The sequence below is a fragment of the Equus quagga genome, chromosome 15, assembly GCF_021613505.1.
Source record: "Equus quagga isolate Etosha38 chromosome 15, UCLA_HA_Equagga_1.0, whole genome shotgun sequence".
NCBI classification, from domain to species: Eukaryota; Metazoa; Chordata; class Mammalia; order Perissodactyla; family Equidae; genus Equus; species Equus quagga.
In genome coordinates, this window is record NC_060281.1 from 86,279,616 (window position 1) to 86,304,723 (window position 25,108).

At 47.8% G+C, this 25,108-nt stretch overlaps 1 protein-coding gene across 2 annotated transcripts in view; it reads right to left on the reverse strand.

Moving 5' to 3' along the window:
- ASCC2 (activating signal cointegrator 1 complex subunit 2) overlaps positions 1 to 22,876 on the reverse strand; it is a 38,699-nt gene extending 15,823 nt beyond the window's left edge. Inside the window, exons 1-10 of one of the 2 annotated variants that reach the window (XM_046640160.1) lie at positions 22,750 to 22,876; positions 18,647 to 18,744; positions 13,020 to 13,178; positions 12,480 to 12,650; positions 11,179 to 11,308; positions 6,660 to 6,727; positions 5,617 to 5,727; positions 4,130 to 4,242; positions 663 to 737; positions 118 to 225 (exon numbers count right to left, since the gene is read on the reverse strand). In XM_046640160.1, the coding sequence (XP_046496116.1) occupies positions 118 to 225; positions 663 to 737; positions 4,130 to 4,242; positions 5,617 to 5,727; positions 6,660 to 6,727; positions 11,179 to 11,308; positions 12,480 to 12,650; positions 13,020 to 13,178; positions 18,647 to 18,727 (1,016 nt within the window). In that variant the 5' untranslated portion in view covers positions 18,728 to 18,744; positions 22,750 to 22,876. The remainder of the gene's footprint in view (positions 1 to 117; positions 226 to 662; positions 738 to 4,129; positions 4,243 to 5,616; positions 5,728 to 6,659; positions 6,728 to 11,178; positions 11,309 to 12,479; positions 12,651 to 13,019; positions 13,179 to 18,646; positions 18,745 to 22,749) is intronic. The other variant, XM_046640161.1, reaches the window with a different exon arrangement.
- Positions 22,877 to 25,108: the final 2,232 nt, after the last annotated feature.

The window sequence follows — 25,108 nt, forward strand, 5'->3', positions numbered from 1 at the left end:
CCCATCTCTGCACAGCAACCAGGGAGCAAGGGAGAGGGCTGAGGAAGTGAGGGAAACACCCCGGCTGGGCTTTGGCAGGGGGTTCTTCCACCTGGGCAGCAGCTCCCAAGGGTTCACCTGCTTTCCAAGACGGGGAGAAGGCAGATCTGGTTTATGAGGATGTGAAAAATTTCCAGTAGCTTCTTCCTGGAATGGGAGAGCCTCTGCCACAAGTCACCTAGCAGCCTTTGATGGCCAGAGAGAAAAAAGAAATAAGAGATTTGAAAGACGAAAAGGCACCGAGGGAGCTTATTTCCCCCAGTTGCAGATGTCCCCCACACCTGTCCCCTGGGTCTGAGAGGGCCTCACAGTTCACTGTTGACTGCAGCTGGCAAAAGGCTACAGGCCCTGAGTGGTTGGCGGGTTCCAGGGCTGCTTCTTGGTTTAAACAGTGGGTCAGGAACCAATGGGTGGGTTAACAGGAGCTTGGAACAACGCTGAGAGGGGAAAAGCTCAGATGCAGGGGCCAGGAGGATGCTAGGTAGGGACACACGAGCCTGAAGCTGCAAGATCCTTGGTCCCAACCCTTGTCTTAGAGATGGGGATGCTGAAGCCCAGGGAGGGCAGGGCCCACGCTGGGGCCTCTCTCCCCGACGCCACTCTTAGTTTTGTCCCCGCCTCACTTGCTATCTTCAAGCCTCCTCTTCTTAATTGCAGACTCCAGTTCGGGAACTGCTATTTCGTAAAATGAAGCTAGTCTGTGAAGGCACACATGGGTAAAAGGCTGGATTAGTTCATTAATACGACACTTCATGAGGAAATCAAACAAACCCAAGGGAGCAGGAAGGCCCATTTCTTGCTCCCAGGTGGTCACCACAACAATTTTCCCCCGGAAGCACCCTGGCTCTTCCCCAAGCTCACCCAGATTGATCAGCAGTGGTTGGTCCCAGGAAGAGCCTCACACAAAGTGACCTGTAACTATGTCCCCCATTCAGATGGGAAATCAAGGCACAGATAGGCTCATCCTAACAAAGCAATGAGGGCCACCCAGGACTCACTGAGGTTTGAGAAATGGACACAGGGTCACTCTTTTTTCTTGCTCAAAACTGCCAGCAGGTCCCTGCCTCCTATGACATCAAACAGTAGCTCCTCTCTCTGGTACATGGATACTTAGTACAGCGTAACCAAACTTACTTCTCACTCTGGCAACCTCACACCCACCCCTTCCCAACTCAAATTCAAAGTCTCCGTCCCAGCCACATGGCCTTCCCTGTCCTCCCGGAGATCAGTGCTCCCACAGCTTCCCACGCAGGCTTCCTCTCAGGTTAACGCCCACGTAACTGTCCTCCTACTCCTGGCAGCATTCCAGGCCCCCTCCGCTCTGGGTTATTCCTGATCATGCTCGCCCGCGTGGTTGCTCCTTCCTGGAACTAGATGCACAGCACTCAGAGTATCTTGTCCTTACAACTTTAAATGCAGCTGCCTCTCTTCTGTGGTGTAATTCTTCCTCTGAACACCTTAAGCTTCCCAAAGCCAGAAATGCAGCTCACGTGCCTAGAACGGTGCTGAATTTGTAGCAGGTATTCTGTAAACACATGTCTATCGATTGGCTGGCTTCTGGCAACTTCTATGCTAGTGCCATGCCATACAGAGCAGAGGGTAACTAGGCCAAAAGGGGCAAGCCTTACTAGGCCCACAGCATGGCACCCAGAAGAAGACAGAGAGGGCAGTTTGGCCCAAACAGATTCAAGTGTTGCCAAGATACATTGCTGAAGGGAGAGTAAATTGGAACAACCCCTTTGGAGGGTGATTTGGCGAGATCTATGAAAATTTAAAATGCACATACCATCTGCTCCTGCAATTCTACTTCTAGGAATTTATTCCTCAGATATACTTGCAAAGGTGCAAAATGATGTGTGTGCAAAGTTATTCGTTGTAGCATTTTTCTGTAATAGCAAACAATTGAAAAAAATCTAAAAGTCTATCTATGGGGCCTGGTATTCTGTATAGTACAATGGAATGCTATCTAGCCATATCAAAGACTGAGGGTGCTTTATGCATTGAGATACATTAAATTAAAAAATAAAATGCAAACAGTACATACGGAACTCATAATATGCCAGCACTAAATTTAAAAGGAGGGGCAATACATATTGTGCATATCTGCTTATATATGCATATCTCTGGAAAATTCCACAAAGAAACTAACAACAATGGTTGTGGGTGAGGAACAGAACCAGGGAATGGGTTGAGGGAGACTTTTCACTATATATTTTATACTTTTTGAGTTTTGAACCATGTGAATGGTTCAATATTATTCACTCACAAATTAAAGGATAGAGAGAGACAGGCAGACAGATATACTTGAGTACAGTTGAGAGGAAGGAGAAGCAGCTTGTTATGAAAGGGATCAGCTAAAAAGTTGTTGGTGACTAACCCCTTGCAGAGAGATCTGGGGACTGAGGTTGCTGCCTTTGCTCAGTGGGCCTTCCTGGCCTCCAGCACAGTTTGAACAGGCTGGGCCAGCCCCAGGCTGTTTGTAGGTCAAAGGCAGTATTACTTGCCAAAGGCAGTGTGGCTTGCAGTCAAAAGTGTTTTCCTTTCTTCCTCTTCACCCCCAGGTGGGTGGAGTCGCTCCCTACCTCCACTGTCCCTTGCAGGAAAGTCAGTTCTTCCAAAAAATTGCCCTCGTTCTCCAAAGACCCTTTCAAAAGCAATCTGTGCTACATTTGGGAAGATGATTTAACAGAATGGGAAAATGCCTACAATAAGTGAAAATAGGCAGGGTACAAAACTCTAAGAAAAGCATGATCTCTCATGGTGATCTTAATTTCCTACCTTTTGAGATTTTCCAAATTTCCTACAAGCATCTGCCACATTTACCATGAGAAAAGTTACCTTTTTAAAGAAGTGGACAGCTACAGGCCCATCCTAAGCCCTTTCTTCTGGGAAAAGTGTCGATCAGCGCTTTATTCTAACATTCCCTGGGAAGCTGTTCAATCCTAATGTCTGATTTTCAAGAGCTGAGGAGATCCAGGAGGGGTCAGAGCACCAGCTGCCATCTCTGGCACATGTCAGTGCTAGATAAATGTTTTGTTGAATGGGCGAGTAAACGACTGAATGGATGGACGGCTGGGTGGATGGAGTTGGGCAGCTCCCAGAAGCTCCTGAGAATGGTGGGGAGAAATGCCTGGCAAGAATAGCTAGAAGCCACTGAGAACAGGCCAGCCCCTGCTGTTGCCAGGCAACGTGCAGGTTACCAGCTCACGCCCATGCACCCCTTTCTCACAGTACAAGGAACAGATGCTCATGGTGCTAAGCGGGCAAAGAGAGTCTCCCTCTCTGCCCTATACTTTCCTTTACATCTTTCGTCATCCCAGCAGGATCCTTCTATGACTTCTTTGGAATAACGGCCTCCAGTGGCCTCCTAAGGCCTACAGAATAAAGGCCCCTCTGCTAGCATGTTTAAGGCTCCTCATAATCTGACTTCTACTAACTTCCCCAGATCTGTCTCTTGTTACCTGCTCCTTTTCCTGCTGCCCTGGTCTCCCCACCCCCCGCCTCATGTCACACTCCACTCTCTGGTTCTCCATGGAACATACTCTGGGCCTTCACAGGCTTCACTCTGCCTGCCTGGAATGAGCTTCACTTTCTCTGTCTGGAAGGCTCCTGTTCATTCTTCAATACCTCACTTAAGGGGTCCCATGAAATCTCTTATTTCACCAGACAGAATTTTGCCTCCCTCCTCTGTGTTCCCAGAGTGCTTCGTAATATGGCCACAACAGCTGGCCCCACATGTGAGCACATCTGCTTGTTTCCTTGTGTGTGTGCTCCCCTGGATGAGATGCTAAAGACTTGAGACCACTTCCCATCTATTACTCCCTTGTAGGAGCTTTGAAACAAAATGGAACTGAATTGAAACTGCCCTATTCTTGGTTGTTGGTTTTTTCCTCCCCTACCCTGCTCTTAGCCAAAAATTGGGGTGCTTCTACTATGCAGGCTCCACAGCAGCAGGAGCCTCATTCGTCTTCTTCACTGCTGTATCCCCAGACTGGAAGAGGCCTGGCACGTTATAAGTACCCAGTAGATATTTGTTGAACGAGGACGTGAACTAGAACCTCTATTTCGGCAGCCAGAACTACCGCTGTACCTGTAACAGAAGTCGTGTTTCTGGAAGGTTTGGCAAGCCAAAGGGAAGATTTCCAGAAAGGCCCAGAGTGTAGTACAGGTATCACAAAGGTAGAGAACGATGTCCTTTAATTCCTGTCACCAAAAGAAAACACTGCATTATTCTCCTCTGCCCCCACACACAGCTCTGTAGAGGGTCTGAGACAAAGTTGACAAAGCCAGGGTTCCCCAATAGGCAGATGCCTCATGAAGGGAAGACAACACCAGAAATCCTGAGCAAAGCCTGGCTGGTCCATCTCTAGGACCACAATCTGGGCAACTCAACTTCCCTAAGCCTCAGGTCTTGCTACTGTAGCTCCAACGGGCACACACCCAACCGTGTCTAGGGTTACTTCTACTTCTAGCATAATACCATTCTCTCTTCTAAGCTGAAGGAGACCCCACCCCTGAATCTGAAGACAATGCCTATGACCCTGCCCAGAAAGTACATCCCAGTGAGGACAAGAATATCAAGACCACACTTTTCTTACGTTTTGAAGAGGGTATACAGAACATAAGGTGCTTTCTCATACACTTTCCTGATTCTCATGACAACTCTAAAAAGTAGGCTGGAGAAGGGGCCAGCCCGGTGGCACAGTGGTTAAGTGTGCACATTCCACTTTGGCGGCCTGGGGTTCACCAGTTCGGATCCTGGGTGCAGACATGGCACCACTTATCAAGCCATGCTGTGGTGGGCATCCCACATATAAAGTAGAGGAAGATGGGCATGGATGTTAGCTCAGGGCCAGTCTTCCTCAGCAAAAAGAGGAGGATTGGCAGCAGTTAGCTCAGGGCTAATCTTCCTCAAATAAATAAATAAATAAATAAATAAATAAATAGTAGGCTGGGCAGGTCTCCATTTTACAGATAAGGAAACTGAGGTTCAGAGGGGTCAAATGACTTGCTGCCACAGCACCTGGCAGGCCCTTTTCTGCAACACTTGTTTTATGCCTGTTTTCCCACAGGATCTCAAGCTCCAGGAGAGCAGCTCACAGCTCCCTTGTTCCTGGTCTATCTCCAGGCTTAACACAAGGCCTGACATGCTTCCAGGCTCCTTAAATATTTACCTTCTATCTGTCCTCCCCATTAGACTCCAATGTCCATGAGAGCAGGGGCTGTGTCTGCTTTTGCTAACCACTTTACCCCCAAAGCCCAGCACAGGGCCTGGCACATGCTGGGGGCTCCTACAAACTTGCTGAGTGAATGAATGGCTCAAGGAATAACACACGAATGAACGTGTTGAGCTGAACTCAGTGAAAACTAAATCTCTGTCCTCTGAATTCTAGTTCCCTGTTCTTTCCGCTGCTCCGTAAATAAAGCTCCCAGAGAAAAATGAAACCCTGCTGAAACACTCTAAACCTGTGTGATGGAAGTAGCTGCTGACAGAGTTGGGAGAAGGGGCCGTGAACAGGGAAAGAAGCTGCTGGGTCTTCTATAAGCCAGAAAGACTGGGCTGAAGGGCAACCTCACCAGGAGAGGCATGTCGCTGGGGGTCAACCGGCCCCTCTCCTCGAGCTTCTGGGGTGTGGCGTTGGCCCCGTCCCCTTGCAAACCACAGTGCTGGAGGATATTGCTGAAGACCTGTGAAACACAAGAGGTGATGCTCCTGCATCCTGTCAAACCAGCAGCTAGGACCCCTGTCCTGCAGCCAGGGACGGGTGATCCCAAAACTGCCACGGAGCCTTTAGAATAAATGCCAGTGTTCCCATGATACCAGCTGAGGCAATGACCTTCTCAGACAGCGGGGTCAGGGTGGAAACTGCATAAAATGGGGATGATGGGGCATCCTACTTACAGGATTGTGGTGAAGATTAAAAAGACAAAATGTATGTAAAGCCCCCAGAATCCTGTAGATATTTCCTGACTGGATAGGCTGGGCAAGTGTATGATAATGAATATTTAAGACAGACATTCAGCAACATATAATATGTTTTTGAATCCTCTGGAGATAGCGATTTATGGGAACTATATTGAAATAAAAGACAAATCAACAGTGAAGGGAAAACAGAGCTCATCGTAAAATCATATATGTAACAGATGGTGCTGTCTTTAAGTACGCTAGCATGTAAAATTCTAGAAATTTCTGTGAAGTGTGGATAACTCTGGGTGGTGGGATTATGGAGAAATATTAATCTCCCTCTGTTTTCTTCTATTTTCCAAATTTTCTACAATGAGCATTATTATTTTGTAAAATGATTTTATAAAACTTTAAAGCTCTTATTTGAGAAACACAGGTCTCTTAGAGGGGTATCCCAAGATGGCTGTTGGCAAACAACACAAAATTCACGCCAAGCTGTTTTTGTATGAGTGCTGGGCAGCCCTTAGATTTCAGTCCTGTTCAAGAGAATAAAAGAATTCGAAGGGGTGTAGTCAAGGGTAGGACACAGAGACAGTCTGGGTTTGGAGCCAAAGTGGGGTGGGGAATAAACATCTCTCCAGAGGAAACCCATCAGGGAGGGAGGGGGTCTGCCTCCCAGGCTCCCTCTCCCCTGCGCAAGGCTGAGAGCTGTTACCTGAAGGATGGTGGGCATGGTTTCATCCAGGTCATTATAGTAACTTGGCTGCTGGAGAAAGATGTTTCCTGAAAAGAGAAGAGAAAGGTAGGAATTGGGAAAAGAGGGTGGGGGTGGAGAGGACACATTACATATGGTTGCCAGCATGCTCTGTGACCTTTCTCCTCTTTCCTAAGCCTGTCTGCACCAGAGCAGTTCTGGCCCCAGGCCCTGCTGGCACAGAGCTTTGGCCCAGCCTAGAAACTTCCCCAGGGTGGGGGAGGGACCTTGCTCAGTACAATTTAACCTTTTAAGCACCTTGGCCTAGTGAATTACATAAAAGACCTGCCCTGATCAAACCAGCTCGCCCTGACATCCCCAGGGAGTGATCACACGTGGGCACTGTGCCGCGTATGACAGCATTAGCTTTGGAAGTGGGAGTTAGTCATCCAGGAAAATCAGGAGATATGATCTCTTTGCTCAAGAAACCTGGATACTACAATCCAGGATTCTTGCCAGGCCATGCCTCCAATAATGTGAGGAGACTCTAGGGAGAAATTTATCTGGAAATTCTCTTACCCTCTGCTTTTGAATATGCTAGCCATACTAACCCACCCTGCTCCAAGGTGAGAGGCCTGAGAGAGACCTGCAGAAAGGTCTGCCACACATTTGTGGCTGTACCTATAAAACGAAGCTCCTCTCCAAGTGTTTACTATCCTCCAAGTGCTGCCGCTGAGTGTGTAGGCTAGAGCATATGGTAACTGGAACAGAAACCAAGTGTTCCAGTGGCGGCCCAAATGGCGAGGGAGGGAGGGGGAATCACAGCCAGCTGGGGGACAGGATGATGCGTGCGAAATGCCAATGCCCTTAAGAAGAGGCCCGGGTTCTTCATCCCACTATATTCCCAGCATCTAAGGCCGGCTGGGTGTCAGGATGTTCTGAATTCTGGGGGCCCTCTGTCTTTGGGCAGGTCTGTCCTTGGTTTCCTTAATGAAAACCCTGCAACCCTTGCCCTATCCCAGAGGATTTGAAAATGAAGGATATCAAAGGCCAGATGGGGCTGGGTGAGTAAGCAAGTCACTAGGTGGCTGGACTTTCCATAAACTCTTTGTTAGATGCCACTTCATTCCTTGATTCCAGAAAGCTGAGCACCTCCCACCTCTAGGTGGGCAGTGATCCCTCAACCTGTGAAGGTACTCCCTGACCATCTGCGCCCACCTCCTACTCCCGACAGGCAGGGAGTGACTGAGCTGTTTCCCTACCAACCTCTGCTCTTCCTCGTAAAACCCTCCTATCGGTATCCTCAAGGTCAAGTCCAAACTCTTGACCATGGCACAAAGGGCCCCGTGAGATCTGGCCCCTGCTGGCATCTCTGGCCACCCTCTCCCCATTCCCAGAATTGCATTCCTCTCTTGCACCATCCTCAACCTCAGAGAACAAGCCCTGTCCCCTTCCTCTGCGGCCTCCACCATAAGGCAAGTGTCAACTCCTCCTGACCTAGGCATCAGAAGCAGGTCTCCCCTCAACAACTCCCAGGGCCACACCATGCTCCCCACAGCACCCTGACCACCTGGCAGCGGGAGGCACTCTCACCATCTTTCCAATGCTTAAGTCTGAGTAACAGGGATGTTTTACAGGCATCAGAATAGATCACATTTCACAATCTACCCTTGGGATCTTCTAAGTCCCTTTCCTCTCCTTTATCTGATTTCAATGACAGTGAAGATCTGACTTTTGATCTCTTAAAAAATAATTGAAAGGTAAGGGACAGCAAAGGCATCCTTTGAAATGTCCCTCCTCCAACTAAAGCAGTTCAGAAGCCCAGAGTGAAAGGAAGGTATTGCCAACAGATCCGTGTAGTCCTCGATAGGGTCAACTCAGTGTACTCCTGCTTTGGCAAAGCAGCTCCCAGGGAGTCTAACTGAATGGCCCTGCTTTCAAAATTACACTTGCTGATTCATAATACCAGCCTTGAAGTTTAAAAAAAAGTGGGGGCAAGGGGGCGGGATAAGGACTGGGCTTCTGCCCAAAGAACCATCGGCCAGTTTCCTTGCTCCCTCCTTCCCTCCCTTGTCAACCCTCTTCCAGCTGGTCTGTTCTGCTCAAGAGTTTCTGTGGTAGAGAAAGTGGAGGCTGCCCCTTGTTCTGCCTCCTGCTCAAGAGTTGGAAAGGCCCCTTCTCCACACCCACCCCAACACACACACACACACACACACACACACACACACCCACCAAACAGACACACACACACACAATGAAGGGGCTCCTAACGCCTGGTCCTGCCCTCGTTTCTGTTAACCATCCTCTAAGAGCCAAAGAAAGGGCTCTTCTTAATAAGCCAGTTGAGGGTTCTCAATCTGGGAATGAGAACATTCTAATACACCTCAAAATCTATGAGGGAGTATGTTTTTCTGGAGATGAGCTTTCATCTGATTCTCAAAAGAGTCAGTGACCCAAAAGCTTCAGAACCCTGGCAGCAGGCAGAGCTTTCTCGCTCCACCCTCGCCCTCAGGGAACTGCGTCATCTCCCCTGGGATGCTCACAGCCATCTTACACCCAACAGATCTAACACTGACCTTGCCTCCACTCACAGCCCACTCCCTCCACCTCCTGAAGGCCCTTTTTCTGCAACCAGCAGAACTGTTAAGACTTCTCCCTCCACCTGAACCCACTAAGCCCTGCTTTATTCTGCTTCCCTGATGTCCTTTTCCACCCCAGCAGCCCAACCAAGCTTTCATCTTCAAACCCACACCGAAGCACTAGCTTCCTACATGGCCTCCTGCCTCCACCATCCCCACCAGAGTGTCGCCAGGTTAACTTTGTTACCAGATGGCTCCTTGACCTGCTCCAAGCTCCTAGAGGCTCCCATGGCCTCATCACCATAAGAGCTCCTACCTACCAAGTGCCTTAAATGTGCCGGGCACCATGCTGAGCACCACCTCATATTCAACCCCACAACTATCCTACAATGTAAGTATATCATTAGTCTTCCCACTCTTCAGATGAGAAAACTGAGGCTCAGAGTGGCTAACTGACTTGGTCAAAGTGCCATAGCCAGGAATAGACCTGGGTGTGAAGTGGGCAGTTCAGCTCTAAGGCCCACCTTCCTAGCCACCAAGCCATGCTGCTCCCCAAGTGCTGAAGCCTGGCCTGGAGCCCTCCCTGATCTGGCCCCAGCTTCCCCTTCCTGTCTCCTGTGGCTGCCCTCCTGGAATGTTCTGCTCTAACCAAACTGGCCTAATAATTGTTTCTCTAGCTAATCATGCCTGGTTTTGCTCACTCACCCCATCTTCTCAGTCTACAGTAAAATTACTAAGAGTCTTTCCCTGGGAAAATAAATTAACTGATAATCAGGCAATAATTAGATCAGAATGAGAAACCAGAGGTGGTTCCAACAAAAAGGCTGGATGTGAAATTTCATATACATTATGCTCTAATATGCTTTTTAAAAATACACACAGAAAAGACAGAAGGAAGTAATCACCAAATAACTCTCTGGGAGCAGGAATTTGGTAATTGCTTTCCTGCTTCTTCATACTTTAACTTCTTCCAAAATTTTCTTAATTAACATATATTACCTTTATTATTAGGAAATTTAAAAAAAAGGAAAGAAGGAAGGAAATCGTTTCAAGAGATAACCCAGCTTTGTAACTGGTTGTCTGGAAGACTGTGTCCTATAATCTCAGGGCAAGGAAGGCTGGTAGGGGTGTTCAGGGTGAGCACCTCTCCATTCCAGAATGCCATGAGCTGCGAGTCGAAGAAGACTCCACTGGGGTGTTGTTCCCTCTGTGAGACCCCAACAAAGCTTCCGTCTCTGAATGGACCTTCCGGCAATGACAGGATCCTACTGCTGACATCCGTTCCTTTCACAACCCAAAAGAGTCCTCTCTGAACTCTGCCCCCATCTGTTCTCAGCCACAATGCAAATCACGACATTTTTAGGGTAGCCCCATTATCCCTGAAGCAGGGAGTGGCAAAGAACAAGAGCTTGAGAGTCAGGCCTACGTGGACATAAGTCCCAGCTTGGCCACTTATTAGTCATGGTCTCTCAGGCAAATCTCTCACCTTTTAACGTTTCTTTATCTGTAAATGCGGATGAGGATAGCATTTATGTCAGAGGGCTGCTGTGAGGATCAATTGAGATAACACATGAGGAATGCTCAGCAGAGGGCCAGGCCCCCAGCAAGCACTCAAATAAAGGTTAGTTCTCACTGCTCTTCTTACTCTTGTGGCCAAAGCAAACGTCCCTACCTCATGTGTCGCCAGGACATGTCCCCATGTGTCAACCGTTTGACACATGGCCTCATACTAAGACTTCAAAGTCCTTGAGTAACCATGCGGTACACATTTTTGTCTCCACTCCTCCATCACCACCTAGTCACTTCTTTCAGAGTTGACACACCTTATCTGTTAAGTCATTTCCAAGCACCACCCGCCACTGCTGCTCTGAATCCCCCTGCGTTCATCTAGGCATCTGCCTGTGGAACGTCTAGTTTGGGGCTGTCTCTGTGCATCCCCTGAGGCTCCACGCCCTACACACCTATCATCTTCTGGAGCAGCGGTGAGTTGCCTTTTCCAAAGAGAACGCAGAGGTCCAGGATCTTTGGGATGTCAAACAGGAAGTTATTGTAGAGGATTTCTCCAAACGCAGAGGGGGAAATGAAATGCTCCTAAGGGACAGTGCAGAGAGAAAGGATGAGACACTTTCCGAGAGCACATGCATTGTAAAGTAATAGCAAACTCACGAAAAACAAACTTCAGGTCTGTCAACAGGGGACTGGCTAAGAAATGAAGGTCTGTCCACATTGTGGACATGTCTGAGCCTCAGCCACTGACCTGGAGCAAAGGCCAGTCTTCATTTTAATGTAAAAAGAAGCAAAAGCACACTATAAAATAGTCAGTTGGGGATTCATCCTAACATATTTATTGGTAATTTACCATGATGCCTGGGATTGCTTTAAAATACTCCAAAAAAGAAAACTCAGGAGCCAGCCCTGATGGTCTAGTGGTTAAAGTTCCATGCTCTCCACTCCAGAAGCCCGGGTTCATTTCCTGGTCATAGAACCACACCACCTGTCAGTTGCCATGCAGTGGTGGCAGCTCACAGAAAAGAAGTAGAAGGAGTTACAACTAGAATATACAACCATGCACTGGGGCTTTGGGGAGAAGAAAAAAAAACTCAGGAGGAAAGGGAAAACAAGATCAGCAAAATGTTGATAATTGTTGAAGCTAGGTGATGGGTACATGGGATTCATTTTATTTTTGTGTATATTTGAAAAACTGCATACTAAAAAAGTAAAAAACAAAAAAGCAAGATCCTGTATTTTAAATACATACACACACACTATTGAAAGGAAAAAAAATTCCCTGAAGCAACATCACCTTAACAGTGGTTATTTGGGGGGGGGGGGGTGATTTGTGGGTGACCTTCTCTATCTATAAAATATTTCTGTAATGTTTGAATTGTTTAGAGGCAGTATTATTATATTTAAAATCACAAATAAGAAACAGTAAAGGTTTTTAGAAAGTACATACAAGTTCCTTTAAAAAATCGGAATTAATGTTTTCACACTCTGATGCACGAGAAAAGGCACAGTCATGCGTCAACTGGCAAAGGGCCCTCGGCTCCCATTGATGAAAACACTGGGTGTAACGCAGACCGACTCGGTGAATTAGAGAATAAGGAGGTGACACAGATTTCTTCCCCAACAGTGGGAAGAGAGGTGGAGGGAGACAAAGAGGAAACTCAATACTTCCAGAGCCTTCCTTCCCAGGGGCAGAGAGTCCGGCACAGAGGTGTTGGGTGTCGGGTGTCGACCTGTCACAGGATCAGGGGCTTACTTTGGATTCCTTGTGAGTAGACATGCGGAGGAAGGTGAGAAAAACACTTCGGTGGAGGCGCTTCTGCATGTCAACAACCTCAGGGGCCGGGGCCACCCACTCGTCGAACTTTCGGGGGACATAGCGCAGGTAGGAGTCCAGGCACTTCTGCAGGGTCTCATCAAAGATAACCTAAGTCAAGTGACACAGGAAAGCGAGGATTTGTCACTGAGGCTCAAGGGCATGTGGGTGGACTGCACAGGGGCTCGTGGCCCATCAACCCTGGCCTATGGCAAACATTCCAACCCCAAGGGACCAAGGAGGTAGGCATGAAGCAAGGGCTAAACACAAGTTTCTAAAAATGACATGTTGGAAGGCGTTGTGTAAACATCATTAAGATTGTGATACAATACAGAGCAATCCAAACCATAATTTGCTGTTAAGGATCCAGTGTAAGAAGTAGAGAAAAAAGCATCTCCTAGGGGGAGAAAAACAACAACAGCAACCAACCAATGGCATGTCATGTGCTTTGTCTAAGCGTTAATTTTGATAGAATGTTACCTGGCACCAGAATTTATCGTGAGGCAAGGCCAGGAGCCAGTCGAGGTCATTGGCTACGAAGGTGGCGCGTTCCAGGTACTCCTCCACTAGGGCGGGAATGTTGTCTTTAGGGGGCGGTTTGTATAACACAAAATACCGGTCTGCCTTCTGCTCTGGGTGCTACGGATCCAAAAACCACGTGTTAACGTGGCAAAGGTTAGTCAGCAAGGGCCCATCTGCCAACCCACAGCAATGACAACACTTGGCTGTTCCAACCGGTGACCCTCCAAGGAGCTTTGAAGCATAAAGAACCAAGTGTCTCTAACAAAGGGGGCTTGGTTGCATCCAGGGAACACTAGGTGGGCATTAAAAACCATGTTTTTTGGAGACTATTCAATGACACGGGGAAAGGTTAAGGGAAGAAAGAGCAGGATACAAACCTCTCTATTTAGTAAAATCAGTTTTTAGATTTTTTTCAAAAGTACATATATTTAATACATTCATACTCTGGTATAGGTTAAAAAAAAAGTGGGGAGAGGACAACACCACAAAGCTAATAGTCGTTATCTCTGGTGGGGGGGATTATGACTTGAATGTATTTTCCAATTTTTAAAAAATGAACATGTATTTACTTTTTAAATTATTTTTTAATTATACAAATGAGACATAAGCATCTTTTCTTTCAAAAATTTTCAATACTACAGAGAAGGTGAGTCACCTGGGACCACACTCCCAGTACCTGTGTCCTCCCAGAGGTAACCACACACCATCTGGTGAGTGTCTTCGCAGACCCTTTCTAGGCATTTATGTTAAAATATACCCATATAAGTATTTGCTTAGATCTGTTTTCATCTTTCCTATACAAATACTATCATGCCGTACGTATCATTGTGCTACATCCTTTTTATAATGAGAAAAAAACTTCAGTAATTTTTTTTAAAGAAAAGATGCTAATCAAGTCGTTGCAGGGCTCGGCTGAGAATCACAAGTTCTCTCTTGCAACCCTTACCTTGCCATGAACAAACCTTACTTTGTTCACCATAGACGATGAGCTCAGTTTTCTCCTCTGCCTACATAAGGGCTGCTTTCTCCAGGGGAAGTGGTAATAGGAGGAAGGCCAGGCAATGTCTCAGCTGTTATCAACCACAACCCACCCACTTCCAGGTCTGTGAGTCCAGGCAGAATAGGAAAATCACCACTGATTGCTCAGTCTCCTCGAGAACCACTTATGCCTCCCTCCTGCCTTATGCAAGTTTTCAGACTGTAGAGTCTTTGAATCCCACAAGGATTCCTCGGGGCCCACCTATCGGGTGGGTCTTCAGGACCCCTCCCATTTAAGTCAGAATTTATACAGTGGGGTTCCAGGTACAAATCTTTCGAAAAAGGAATCCTGCTGACTGAAACAAGTTCAAACTACTCTCCAGGGCCTAAATTCATCTTTGTTTCCAAGCTCCCCACCCTCCTCTCTGTTGATACCTCACCTCTTAGGTCACTTCTTAAGCCAGGCTACTCACTGCTTCCCACTCCCCCCAACAGACACACACACACACACATATAGCCCTCAGTTTCTACCTTCCTTGCAATCCTACAAACATGTGCTGGCACTCCACTGTGCCACGTGGTGGGGCACGTGAAGAAAGCTTCTGCGTGCTCAACAGAGCCCATGCTCCACAGGGGAAGACGTACATCTAAGCCATCAAGTGAGCACAAAACAGAGGAAGTGACAGCTCAAACCTGGCAGAGGGACCATGGGAGTACAAGAGGCGATTAACTACACCTAGAGGACAAGGGATGGCTTCACAGGGCAGGCAGCATCCGAGTAGGCCTTGGAGGATGAGGATTTTTAGATGGAAGAAACAGTATTTTTATGGAAGCATAAAAATGGGCCATAAAACAAAGGGCACAGATTGCACTGGGCGGTGGGAGATGGATTTGGAGAGAGAATGTTGGAATGATGATAATAAAAGCCACCACTTAGCAAGGACCTGCCCTGTGCTGCTGCCAAGTGGGCATGTTTCTATTTCTTTTTTACCTACAACAACTATTTAAAAGGGAGATCGTATTCTCCCCATGTTACAGAGAAGGAAACAAAGACTCAGTAAGGTTCAGGAACTTTACCAAGGTCAACTGAGGCAGGATTTGAACCAACGCTTACACTGCAGACCTACTAAATGACCTATGGTACCTATGTGCCATCCTGGTCTCACTGCTTGTCCCTCTCACCCCAGCTCTGACCTCACCTCCTCCAGGAAGTCTCCCCAACTCCCACCCATGACTGGGTTAGGGTTCACCTGGGCTCCATCAGCACTTGCCCTCCATGCTTTCCTGATTGCAGCACCAGCATCAAAAGGGCTTTCAGATCAGTGGATGCTGCGGATGGGGAGAGAATAAGGAATGGACTATAGAGGGGCACAAGGAAATTTTGGGGAGTGGTAGAAACGTTCATTATCTTGGTTATGGTTACAGCTTTGTCGGTGTATGCAGATGTCAAAACCAATCAAGTTGTATACTTTGAATATATGCAGTTTATTGTCCTTCAATGACATCCCAATAAACTTACATAAAAAGGGAGGGCCTGCCTTCTCTGTGTCCCCCACTCGCCTGTAGGTCTCTGGAGGCCGTCTGAGCCTTGCTCACCGCAGCACTCCCAGTCTCTAGAACAGTGCCTGGAGTCGAGCAGACTGTCCACATACCTTTGCTAGCTGGACAAGGGAATGAATGGAGGTAATGAAGGACCTTGAAAGCCAAGCTCAAGCTCAAGAGCGGGGAGTTTATCCTGTAGGTAATGGGGGGTCACAAAAGACTTCAGAGCAGGGAGCAGCGGGCCCCACTTGTATCTTCCACCCTTCAAGCCTGGCCTAGGTCCCACTTGCTCTGTGAAGCTGTCTAAACATTCTCTACCCACCAAACTTCTATTTATCTTGATAAGAAACCACTATGCACTGTTCTCCAAATGTTCCACTTATATGAGTCTTCTCTTCCTCACGAGCTCATTCACCATTCTAGCCCAAGACTTTATTTCTTTCGATCTTCAATAGCACTAAGTATGTGCTGTGCACACAGTAGCTCCTCAAGAAACATTAGCTCCACCTAGCACTCTGCTAAGGCAGTGTGGTAGCTGTCCCTTGGCTAGAGATCTTCTTGTCCCAAGTTGGGACTTGAGACAAATATATGGTGGGTAGAACTCTCCGGACAATCAATCTTTCAGGAGCTTCCAGCGGCCTGCAGGGTAACACCCTTCAGCACAGCCAGCAAGGCCCCTCCTCAATCAGGCAGCCGTCTTCCTCAGCTTGTCCCTCTTCCCATCTTACCCCCATTCAATGCTTCTGTTGCGGCTACTGTTGTCATCACTATCATGACTGCTTATTATCTTCTAGGCACAGTGCTAATTCACAGACGTCTCATTTAATCCTCATGACCACCCCACAAAGCTGTTCTGTTATTACCCGTTTGGGATCCTGAGGCTTAGAGAGGTTAAGTAACTTGCCCAAAGCCATTCAGCCAAGTTTGTGTGAGGTTTAACACAAAGCCTGTGCTCCTTAACTCTGTGATACTGCTTCCACCCCGGGCGACTGGTGGTCAGTGTAGGAGTCAGGCTCTCTCAAGACTCCAGGCCAGCATACTTGGATCCTCCTGCCAGGTCCACCTCTCTTGCATTGCTCTGCCCAGCTAGTGCTTAGTCTCCCTTCAATACTCAGTTCAGGATCCACCTCCTTCAGGAAGTCTTCCCTGGCTGCGCATGCCCTCCCACAACCCCCAAGACCTCCCTGCCCCTACACACTCCTTTGGCCTGGGTTCTGGGCTCACATAGTAAGTAGCCTGGACTTCCTTCTATCACAACCCTGATCACACTGTAGAGAAGCTTCTGGTCTGATTTTCTCTCAGACCATGGGCCCCTCAAGGGTAGGAACTACGTTTTCTCTCTTTGTAGCTCCAGCACCTGGCACAAGGCCTGGCTGAGGTCCTTAATTTATTTACTAAATGTTTCCTGAGAGCCTACTACGTGTCTGGCACTGGGAAACCAGAGTGAAGGGACAGGACCAGGTCCCTGCTCTCACAGAGCCCACCATCTAGCAACCTAGGTGTTCAGTACAAGGGGAAGGACAGAGGAGGAAAATCAAACTCAACCTCTCAAGGAGCCAGTCTCCACCCACGCTGTCCAAGAGAGCTTTCTGTGATAACTGAACTGCTCTGGCAGTTACACCTGCACTGGCCAATACGGTAGGCACTCACCAGATGGGGCTGTTTTAATTTAAATTAACTAAAACTAAATTAAAAACCCAGGTATTTCCCCAGTCGAACTATTCACATTTCAAATGCTCAACCTCTACAGGTAGCAAATGGCTACCCTGTTGGAGAGAACAGTTTTAGATTTTCTGATAAATATTCTCCTTACATAAAAAGGTTATGTATGGGGCCGGCCCCACAGCCGAGTGGTTAAGCCCACACCCTCTATTTTGGAGGTCCAGGGTTCACCGGTTTGAATCCTGGGTGCAGACATGGCACTGCTCATCAAGCCATGCTGAGGCAGAGTCCCACATGCCACAACTAGAAGGACCCACAACTAAAAATATACAACTAGGTACCGGGGGACTTTGGAGAGAAAAAGGAAAAATAAAATCTTAAAAAAAAAAAAGGTATGTAACGAGAGGCTTTATAGCAGAAACGTTAAGGGTATGGGCTCCAGGGTCAGCCTAGCTGGGTTCCCTTCCTGGTTCCAATAATTTCCTAGTTCTGTGACCTTGAATTCTTGGTTTCCTCATCTATAAAATGGGGATAATTAAAATTCCTACTCATAGGACTGTGGTGTGGCTTAAACGAGATAATCCAGGTGAAGTGTTTAGAAAGGTTTTGGCCCAGAGCGAGTGCTCTATAAATGTTAAGTGCTATTATTAGAGAGTACTTAGGAAGTAATAGGAAGCCATCCAGAATGCAGGAAATAAAACACCAAGCTCTTGTTTCCCACGACTTTACTCGAGCCCCCAGAAAATACTTCCTCCCACCTTGTTCGAGTAAGCTCATATTCTTGGGAAAACCGCAAGTGGGTATGCGGACTCCAGTCCCCACGCCTGTCTCCTTCTTCAGCAGCCTGGCACCTCTCCGTGGCTCTAATCTCCCTCTGCAGCTGGTAATCGGCATGCTCACAGCCTCCTTATTTTTCAGTCTCACGAGCCCTGCTGAGTCTGTATGTGGCACTTCTAAGCCCGTTGAGATAAAAGACGGCCTGACCTCTGAAATCAGTGTTCCCTCCACAGTGTGGATAGCAGCTGAGATAGCTCTGAAAAGGGCCTACCTGAAACCTGAACACCTCCTGCAGGGTCAAATCCCCTATCCCAGCTTTGGCCTGGATCCATTTCTAGGCCAGCTCAGGCTGAGTCAGAACTGCCATTAGACTCTGATTCAAAATGAAATGCTTTGGGGGAAGGTGTGAGGTGGTGATATGGAAACTACTACTCAAATTCAAGCTGCTGCTTGGAAAGGAAACTTCTACACTGGGCCTGGAAGGAGCTAGTGGTGCCCCAGCTTCAGAATTACTGACCATGGCCCTCAGGTTATTCTTAAAACAGATAAAGAAGGAATTCACTTTTTGCTTCTGAAATTGCACAAATGATAATATCAGGCTGAACGGGTTCAAGGCACCGGCTCACCAGCGCTGGTGAAGTCCTCAGCTTTCCTGTCTTCAGGTCCTTGTGGGTGATCTGGAGTTGGTCCAGGGGCAGAGCTGGCATTGTGCTGTGTGACCCTCCTGAAAGGAATATGGGTGGGAAGAAGAGAGCAGATACATAGGCTCCTGGGGGCAGGGGCCTGCTCTGGCACTGATCCCAGAGCCAGGAGAGAAGCTTCAACCTCCGGCCTCAGGCTGTTCCCGATGCAGGCCTCGAATCCACACTGAAGTGACTTTTCTGCCTAAAGCAGGCATTCTCAGCTGAGGAGGAAAACACTCCCCAGGTGACTCCTGATATATCCCCATCCCCTTTGAGAATTACTGGCTAAAAGTCTCTAGATTATCTTTATCATGGCTCCAGCTCCACACCCTCCTTACCCTGTGAACTCTGTGAAGACAGCGCCCGAGTTCACCTTCTCTTGCTATTTTTCCCTTGACCAGCACAGGCCTGGTACAGAGGCAGCCTTGTCAAATGTTTGATGATCGAGTGAATATGAGAATAATCTTCTTATAACTCTAACCAAATTTTAAACCTTTTGAGGCTTGGGGCCATGGGCCTTTCCTCACTTGTAAAGGGTGTTAAGATTTTACAGCTTCTCTAGGCTTCAGGGAAGAAGGACATGGATGAACAGAAGGACCAGGGAAGATAAGAAAACTCATAGAAAGCTGCCATTGCAAGCTCCTTTCTACAGAGGCCCAAACCAGCCTCAGAGTCAGTGAGTGGCACACCCCACATCTCCTGTCTTCTCGTCTGCCATCCTTTTCACAATACCACTTGGCCTGACCCTCAGGAGGGGTATGCATATTGGCTGAATCATGGAACGGAAGTGAATTAGGCCCTCTAAAAAACATGCCATAAAAGGCCAGCACAGTCTCAATGACAAACTGAAGACATATCAAGGCTGAGATGAGGAAATTGTCACCTCTTAGGCCCTCACAGATGAGTTGAGGGGCATGGTCAGCTATGAGTTTCACGGGTCATATATGTATATATGAGTGTCTGTGTCTCAGCTATCAGGCCCGGCCCTGGTATTAAGATGACAGACTGATGAGGCAGGGTCTCTGCCCTGGGGGAGCTTACGGTCCAATAATAATAATGACAACAGCAGCAGGAGCAACATGCTTATCAGGTACTGCCGCTCTTCTAAGTGCTTTTCTCAGCATTAACTCACTTGACACATGTTAACTCGCTTTACATGTATTGATGCTCATAACAACTCTAAGGCTGGTTCTATTATTACTTCATTTTACCAATGAGGAAACAAAGGCTCAGAGAAAATAAGAAACTTGTCCAACGTGTCAGTTAGTAGTTGGTGAAGCAGGTTGGCTCATATCCATTTGCTGTACCGAGTCTAGTGTAGATGAGTTTGTGTGGGGTGTGGCTGGCAGGAAAGCATCTCTAGAGGAGAGCCTTAAGGATCAGGAGAGCCTGAGTTGAGTTTTGATAGTGGAGACTGGCCAGGGAAGAGGGGTGCCCCAGACAGACGAAACAGCAGGGGCAAAGGTAAGGAGGTGGGAACCAGATTGGTACACAGGGAATCTTGGTTCAGGAGCTGTTTTAAAGACTGTGAAGATATCCGTCTGAGAGGGGTGTAAAAAGAGAGAATCTGTCTGTCCAGTCCTCAAGGCCTGTTCCAGTTCTAGGATCTCAGTGGATCAGACACATGGTCCCTGCACACATGAGGTGGCCTGAAAAAACCTACAAGGCAAAGTAATGAAAGGGGTTTGGGATGAGTTTTCACCCTTCAGCTTTGCAAAATGTAGATAATATCCTCTGTTGCATTTACATTATTTCTAATCAAGTTACTATCTTACTAGCCTCTCACAACAACCCAGTTAAGGGCGACAAGGATTATTACGCTCAGATGTCCAAAGAGGGGCTGTGATTTGCTCAGGGCAAATATATTAGTGGCCAAGTTGAAACTGAAGCCCTGCTCTTCTACCTTGGGAGCTGGGTCTCTTGTGCTGAACATGCTAAAAATACTTCTTTCCTAACCCCCCAGCAATGCTGGGAGGGCAGCGAGAAACATCAGTGGTCTGCTAACCAGTGCAGAAGTCTAAATGACTCAGAGGCCCAGTTCTTTCCATGCTCACCTTCCAAAGACAGTAGTGGGAGTGTCCAGTGTGGGGATCTAGGGTGGGGAAAGAGTCATAAGGAGAAGGCAGCTCTCCACCCTTTAAATTCTAGGCCACAGAGTCCAGGCCTAGACAGGTAGAAACAACACCTGCTTTCAGAAGAAATCCACTCCTATAAGCCAGAGCCTAGAAGGGCAGTTCAGACTCAGGCTGATGTGACGGTTGAAAGAGAGCTTTACAGTTCTGCAGCCTGGGTTCAAATGCTGGCTCCACCTTTTCCTACCCATGTTGAGACCTTGAGACAGTTCCTTAACCTCTATAAGCCTTGATTTCCTCATTTGTAAAATCAGGATGATAATAGTACATAATCTCTCAGGGTTCATGTGAGAAGTAATCAGTGCTAAGTGTTCAACACAATACTTAGCATAAAATAAGCACTAGATAAAGTTTAGTTGTTATTCAAGTCCCAATCACAGGCCAAGCACTTTGGGCTTCCTTATTTACTCAGCAAACACTGACTGAATACATTCTGGTTCCTGGGCATGTAAATGACTATCATTCAGTGTGGTTAGAGCTATAACAGGAGATTTCCAAAACAAGCACAGCAGAGAAAGGGAGGATGTCACAGAGAAAGTGACCTATAACCTGGATGTGGAAGGATAGAAGGAAAAGATGGGAAGGAAGGGCATTCCAAGCAAAGAGCAAGCATGAGCAAAGGTTCAGAGCCTGTGGCTTTGAAGGAAGGGGGAGGCATCTAGTAACATTGAAAACACAAAGTCAGGGAGAGGATGACAGAAGCGAGGAAAGAAGAGGTTGGATAGGAAAGAGGGGGCCAGTTTAAAAAGAGCCTCAATGCTATGCTAAAGATTTTGGCCTTTCATCTGAAGGCTGTGAGGAAGCATTTAAGGAGAGGAGAGAATGATCAGAAAGAGAAGACAATAACCTGGTGGCTGGAGACACCTTCTATGAACCACTGGAGAGCAAAGACTGCGTTAATCGTCTCAGTTCTCCACTCAAAGATTTTTGAGCACCTACTATGTGCCAGGCACTGAAGCCCGGAGAATACTAAGATGGGCAAATAACAGACCTGGCCCTGCCCTTTATAGAACTTACAGTCTTCATGGGAAAGACAGATACTAATCAAATAGCCGTACAAACGACTAAAACTCAATACCATGATGTATGCTATGTAGGTAAGGCCCAGGGATTATCACAGCATTTAACAGACAGAACTGACATGAGGGAGGGAGGACGCCAAGGAGGATCTCAGTTTTCATCTAAAGTATGGGTAGAAGTTAACCGGGCAAAGACTAGAAAGATAAGGACAATGATCATGATGATGTCCGTGCCCATCACTGCATCCCCAGTGCCAAGCAAGGCAGCAGAAGCCAAAAGTTAGGAAAAGGCTGTCTTTAGAAGGGGAGCTCAGTGCAAGTACCAATCACAATATGGCCTGGGAGCATCCCCAGGACTACTGCTGCCTCAGTTTCTCTGGCTGTCATCACCTTTCTGGTCTCAATTCAGTATCACTCTCCTCAGAGACCTTCCCAGACTGCCTTATCTAAAGTATTCACTTCCCCAGTTACTATCATATCTTTATCTTGTGCATTTATTTGTCGTTGACTGTCTCCTCCCACTAGACTGTACGTTCCCTGAGGGCAGGAGCTTTGTCTGTCTTGCTCTGTTTGTATGCCCCGTGCCTAGATCTGTACCTGGCACGTAGGAGACTCTAGACATGTTTGTTGAACGAATGAATGAACCCTGAGGAAACTGAAGCCCGGGGTGGGGGTGGGGGTGCGTGACTCGTCCAAGGTCACTCTGGTGCCGAGTCTCGAACCCAAAACTCCCTGTTTCAGCGCCCTGGCCTTGGGGGGCGATTCATGGCACCTGGGACAGCGTAAGGCTCGGCCCCGCCGTGGAGGAGAGGAGGACTGAGGCCGCCAGAAGCACTGCCGCGGCTCCTCCCAGGCCCGCTGCCCCGCATCCGGCAGGGCCCACCCACGCACTCACCTCGGCGGCTCCACTACCGGCGCTGAGCCGGCCCCGCCACCGCCGCCGCAGTCCACAGTGACAGCTCCCAGAGCGCCGGCACTTCCGGGGTCAAACGGCGATTCCGCAGGCGCAGACAGGAAGCTTCCGCCCGGCTCCGCCCCCGGCGCCAACTGCCGCCGGGAAGGAGGGCCCTGGGCCACGCCCCCAGCCCTAAGACTCCGCCCCCACAAGGAAAGGGGCTGGCCGTAACCACGCCCCCTATCCCCATCTATCTCGGTCCGGCTTCAACGGCGAGGATGGAAAGTGGGCCAAGGGTGGCTTGTGATTCCACCTCTTGGAAAATCCAAGTATAATACACGGCTTCTCAGAATCCCAGGCTTCCATCTCCTTCCTAATCTTCACAGTCATCATTGTACAGATTTAATCCAGAGGAGTAGTTTTAACAAGTCAAAAGCGTAAACGTGATGTTGAGTGAAAGAAAGCAAAGTAATACAGACTGCAATTTTGTTTATAGGAAGTTCTATAAAAGGCAAAACTAATGAGTGATGGTGGGGTTAGGATGGTGGTTATCTCTGTGGCTGGTGAATGAGAGGGGCCACAGTGAGGGTGGGGACATTCCCCGTCTTCATCTTAGAGTAGCTCCAAAGATGTATTCGCTTTACATGTCATCAAACTATACACCTGTGAGTTGTGCACTTTTCTGTACGTTTGCAATATTAAAAAGATTTTGTTTTTTAAATGAAGAAGGAGGCTATGTATAGCTATCTTAAGAGCAGACTGTAATTTTTCCACAGAACGTCTCAAGCGGTGTAGGATTAGTGTTCCCAAGCCTGGCTATGCATCAGAACCGTCACAGAAAGCTAGTTAAAAATACACATCCCTAGGGCTGGCCTGGTGGCCTGGTGGTAGTTAAGCTCGCGCTCCGCTATGCCGCTGCTTGGGCCACCTGGGGTTCACCAGGTCGGATCCCAGCGCGGACCTAAGCACCACTTATCAAGCCATGCTGTGGTAGGCGTCCCACATGTAAAGCAGAGGAAGATGGGCACGGATGTCAGCTCAGGGTCAACCTTCCTCAGCAAAAAGAGGAGATTTGGAGGCGGATGTTAGCTCAGGGCTAATCTTCCAAATAAATAAATAAATAAACAAACAAAACACATCCCTGGCTTCATCTCAGTGCCTAGCACACAGTAAGGGTTAAAAAACCACAACCATCATTATCATGTCATTATCAAGAGGGTCTTACGGAAGACCCTAATGGAGCACACAACCCAGCCTTGGGAGTCACAAAATAATATCTAGCACCCTGCACCCTCCTAGTGCCAGGCTCTGCTCTTTGCACTGGGGCTACAAGGAAAGACAAGCACGGTGCCTGTCCCCGGGTAGCTTACAAGATAGGGGAAAGCAAGAAAACCAACAGCTATGAGGCAATGTGATAAATGCAGGATGCAAAGGAAGTAGGGAAGATGGGCTCTGAACCAGGAATAGATTGGGAGGGACTGGGTACTCTATTAGTTATGTATTGCTACCTAACAAATTACCACAGACTTTGCTTATAACAACACACGTTTATTATATCACATTTTCTGTGGATCTGGAATCTGGGCATAGCTTAGCTGGCTTCTCTGCATCAAGGTCTCCCACAAGGCTGCAATCAAGGTGTTAGCCAGCACTGGAGTCTCATCTGAAGGCTCAAGTGAAGAAGGATCTGCTTCCAAACTCATGTGGCTGTTGGCCAAATTCAACAGGATTGAATTGGCTGTAGGACTGAGGCCTCAGTTCCCAGCTGGATTCTGGCCAGAGGCTGCTCTCAGTTCCCTGACACATGGGCTTCTCCAATGTGGCAGCCTGCTTCATCAAAGCAGGCAAGCTGAGAAGGCAATAGGGAGAGTTGGCTAATAAGACAGAAGTCACATTCTCATGTATCCTAATCATGAAAGTGACATCATCTCACCTTTGCCATCTTCTTTTTGTTAGAAGCAAGTCACAGATCCTGCCCAGACTCGTGGAGAGGGGATTACACAAGGGTGTGAATACCAGGAGGTGGGAATCATTGGGGGCCTTCTGAAAGTCTGCTTGCCACAGATACTTAGAGGACACACATCAAACAGAGGTCTACAGCAGAGGAAAGAGGGGTGCAAGCCCAACCACGATAGCAATGACTACGTTTGTCAGGTCTTTTCTCCGTTCTAGGCACTGGACTAAGTATTCTACATATATTATTTCCTTGACTCTTTATAGAATTGTAAGAGGTAGAATCTATTTTTATCCTATTTTATAGAGAGGTTTAGAGACGAGACCAGGGTCACAGAGCTTGCATGTAGATGGAGTGGGGATTTGAACCCAGCTCTGTCTGGCTCCAGAGCTTGCTCTCATAATC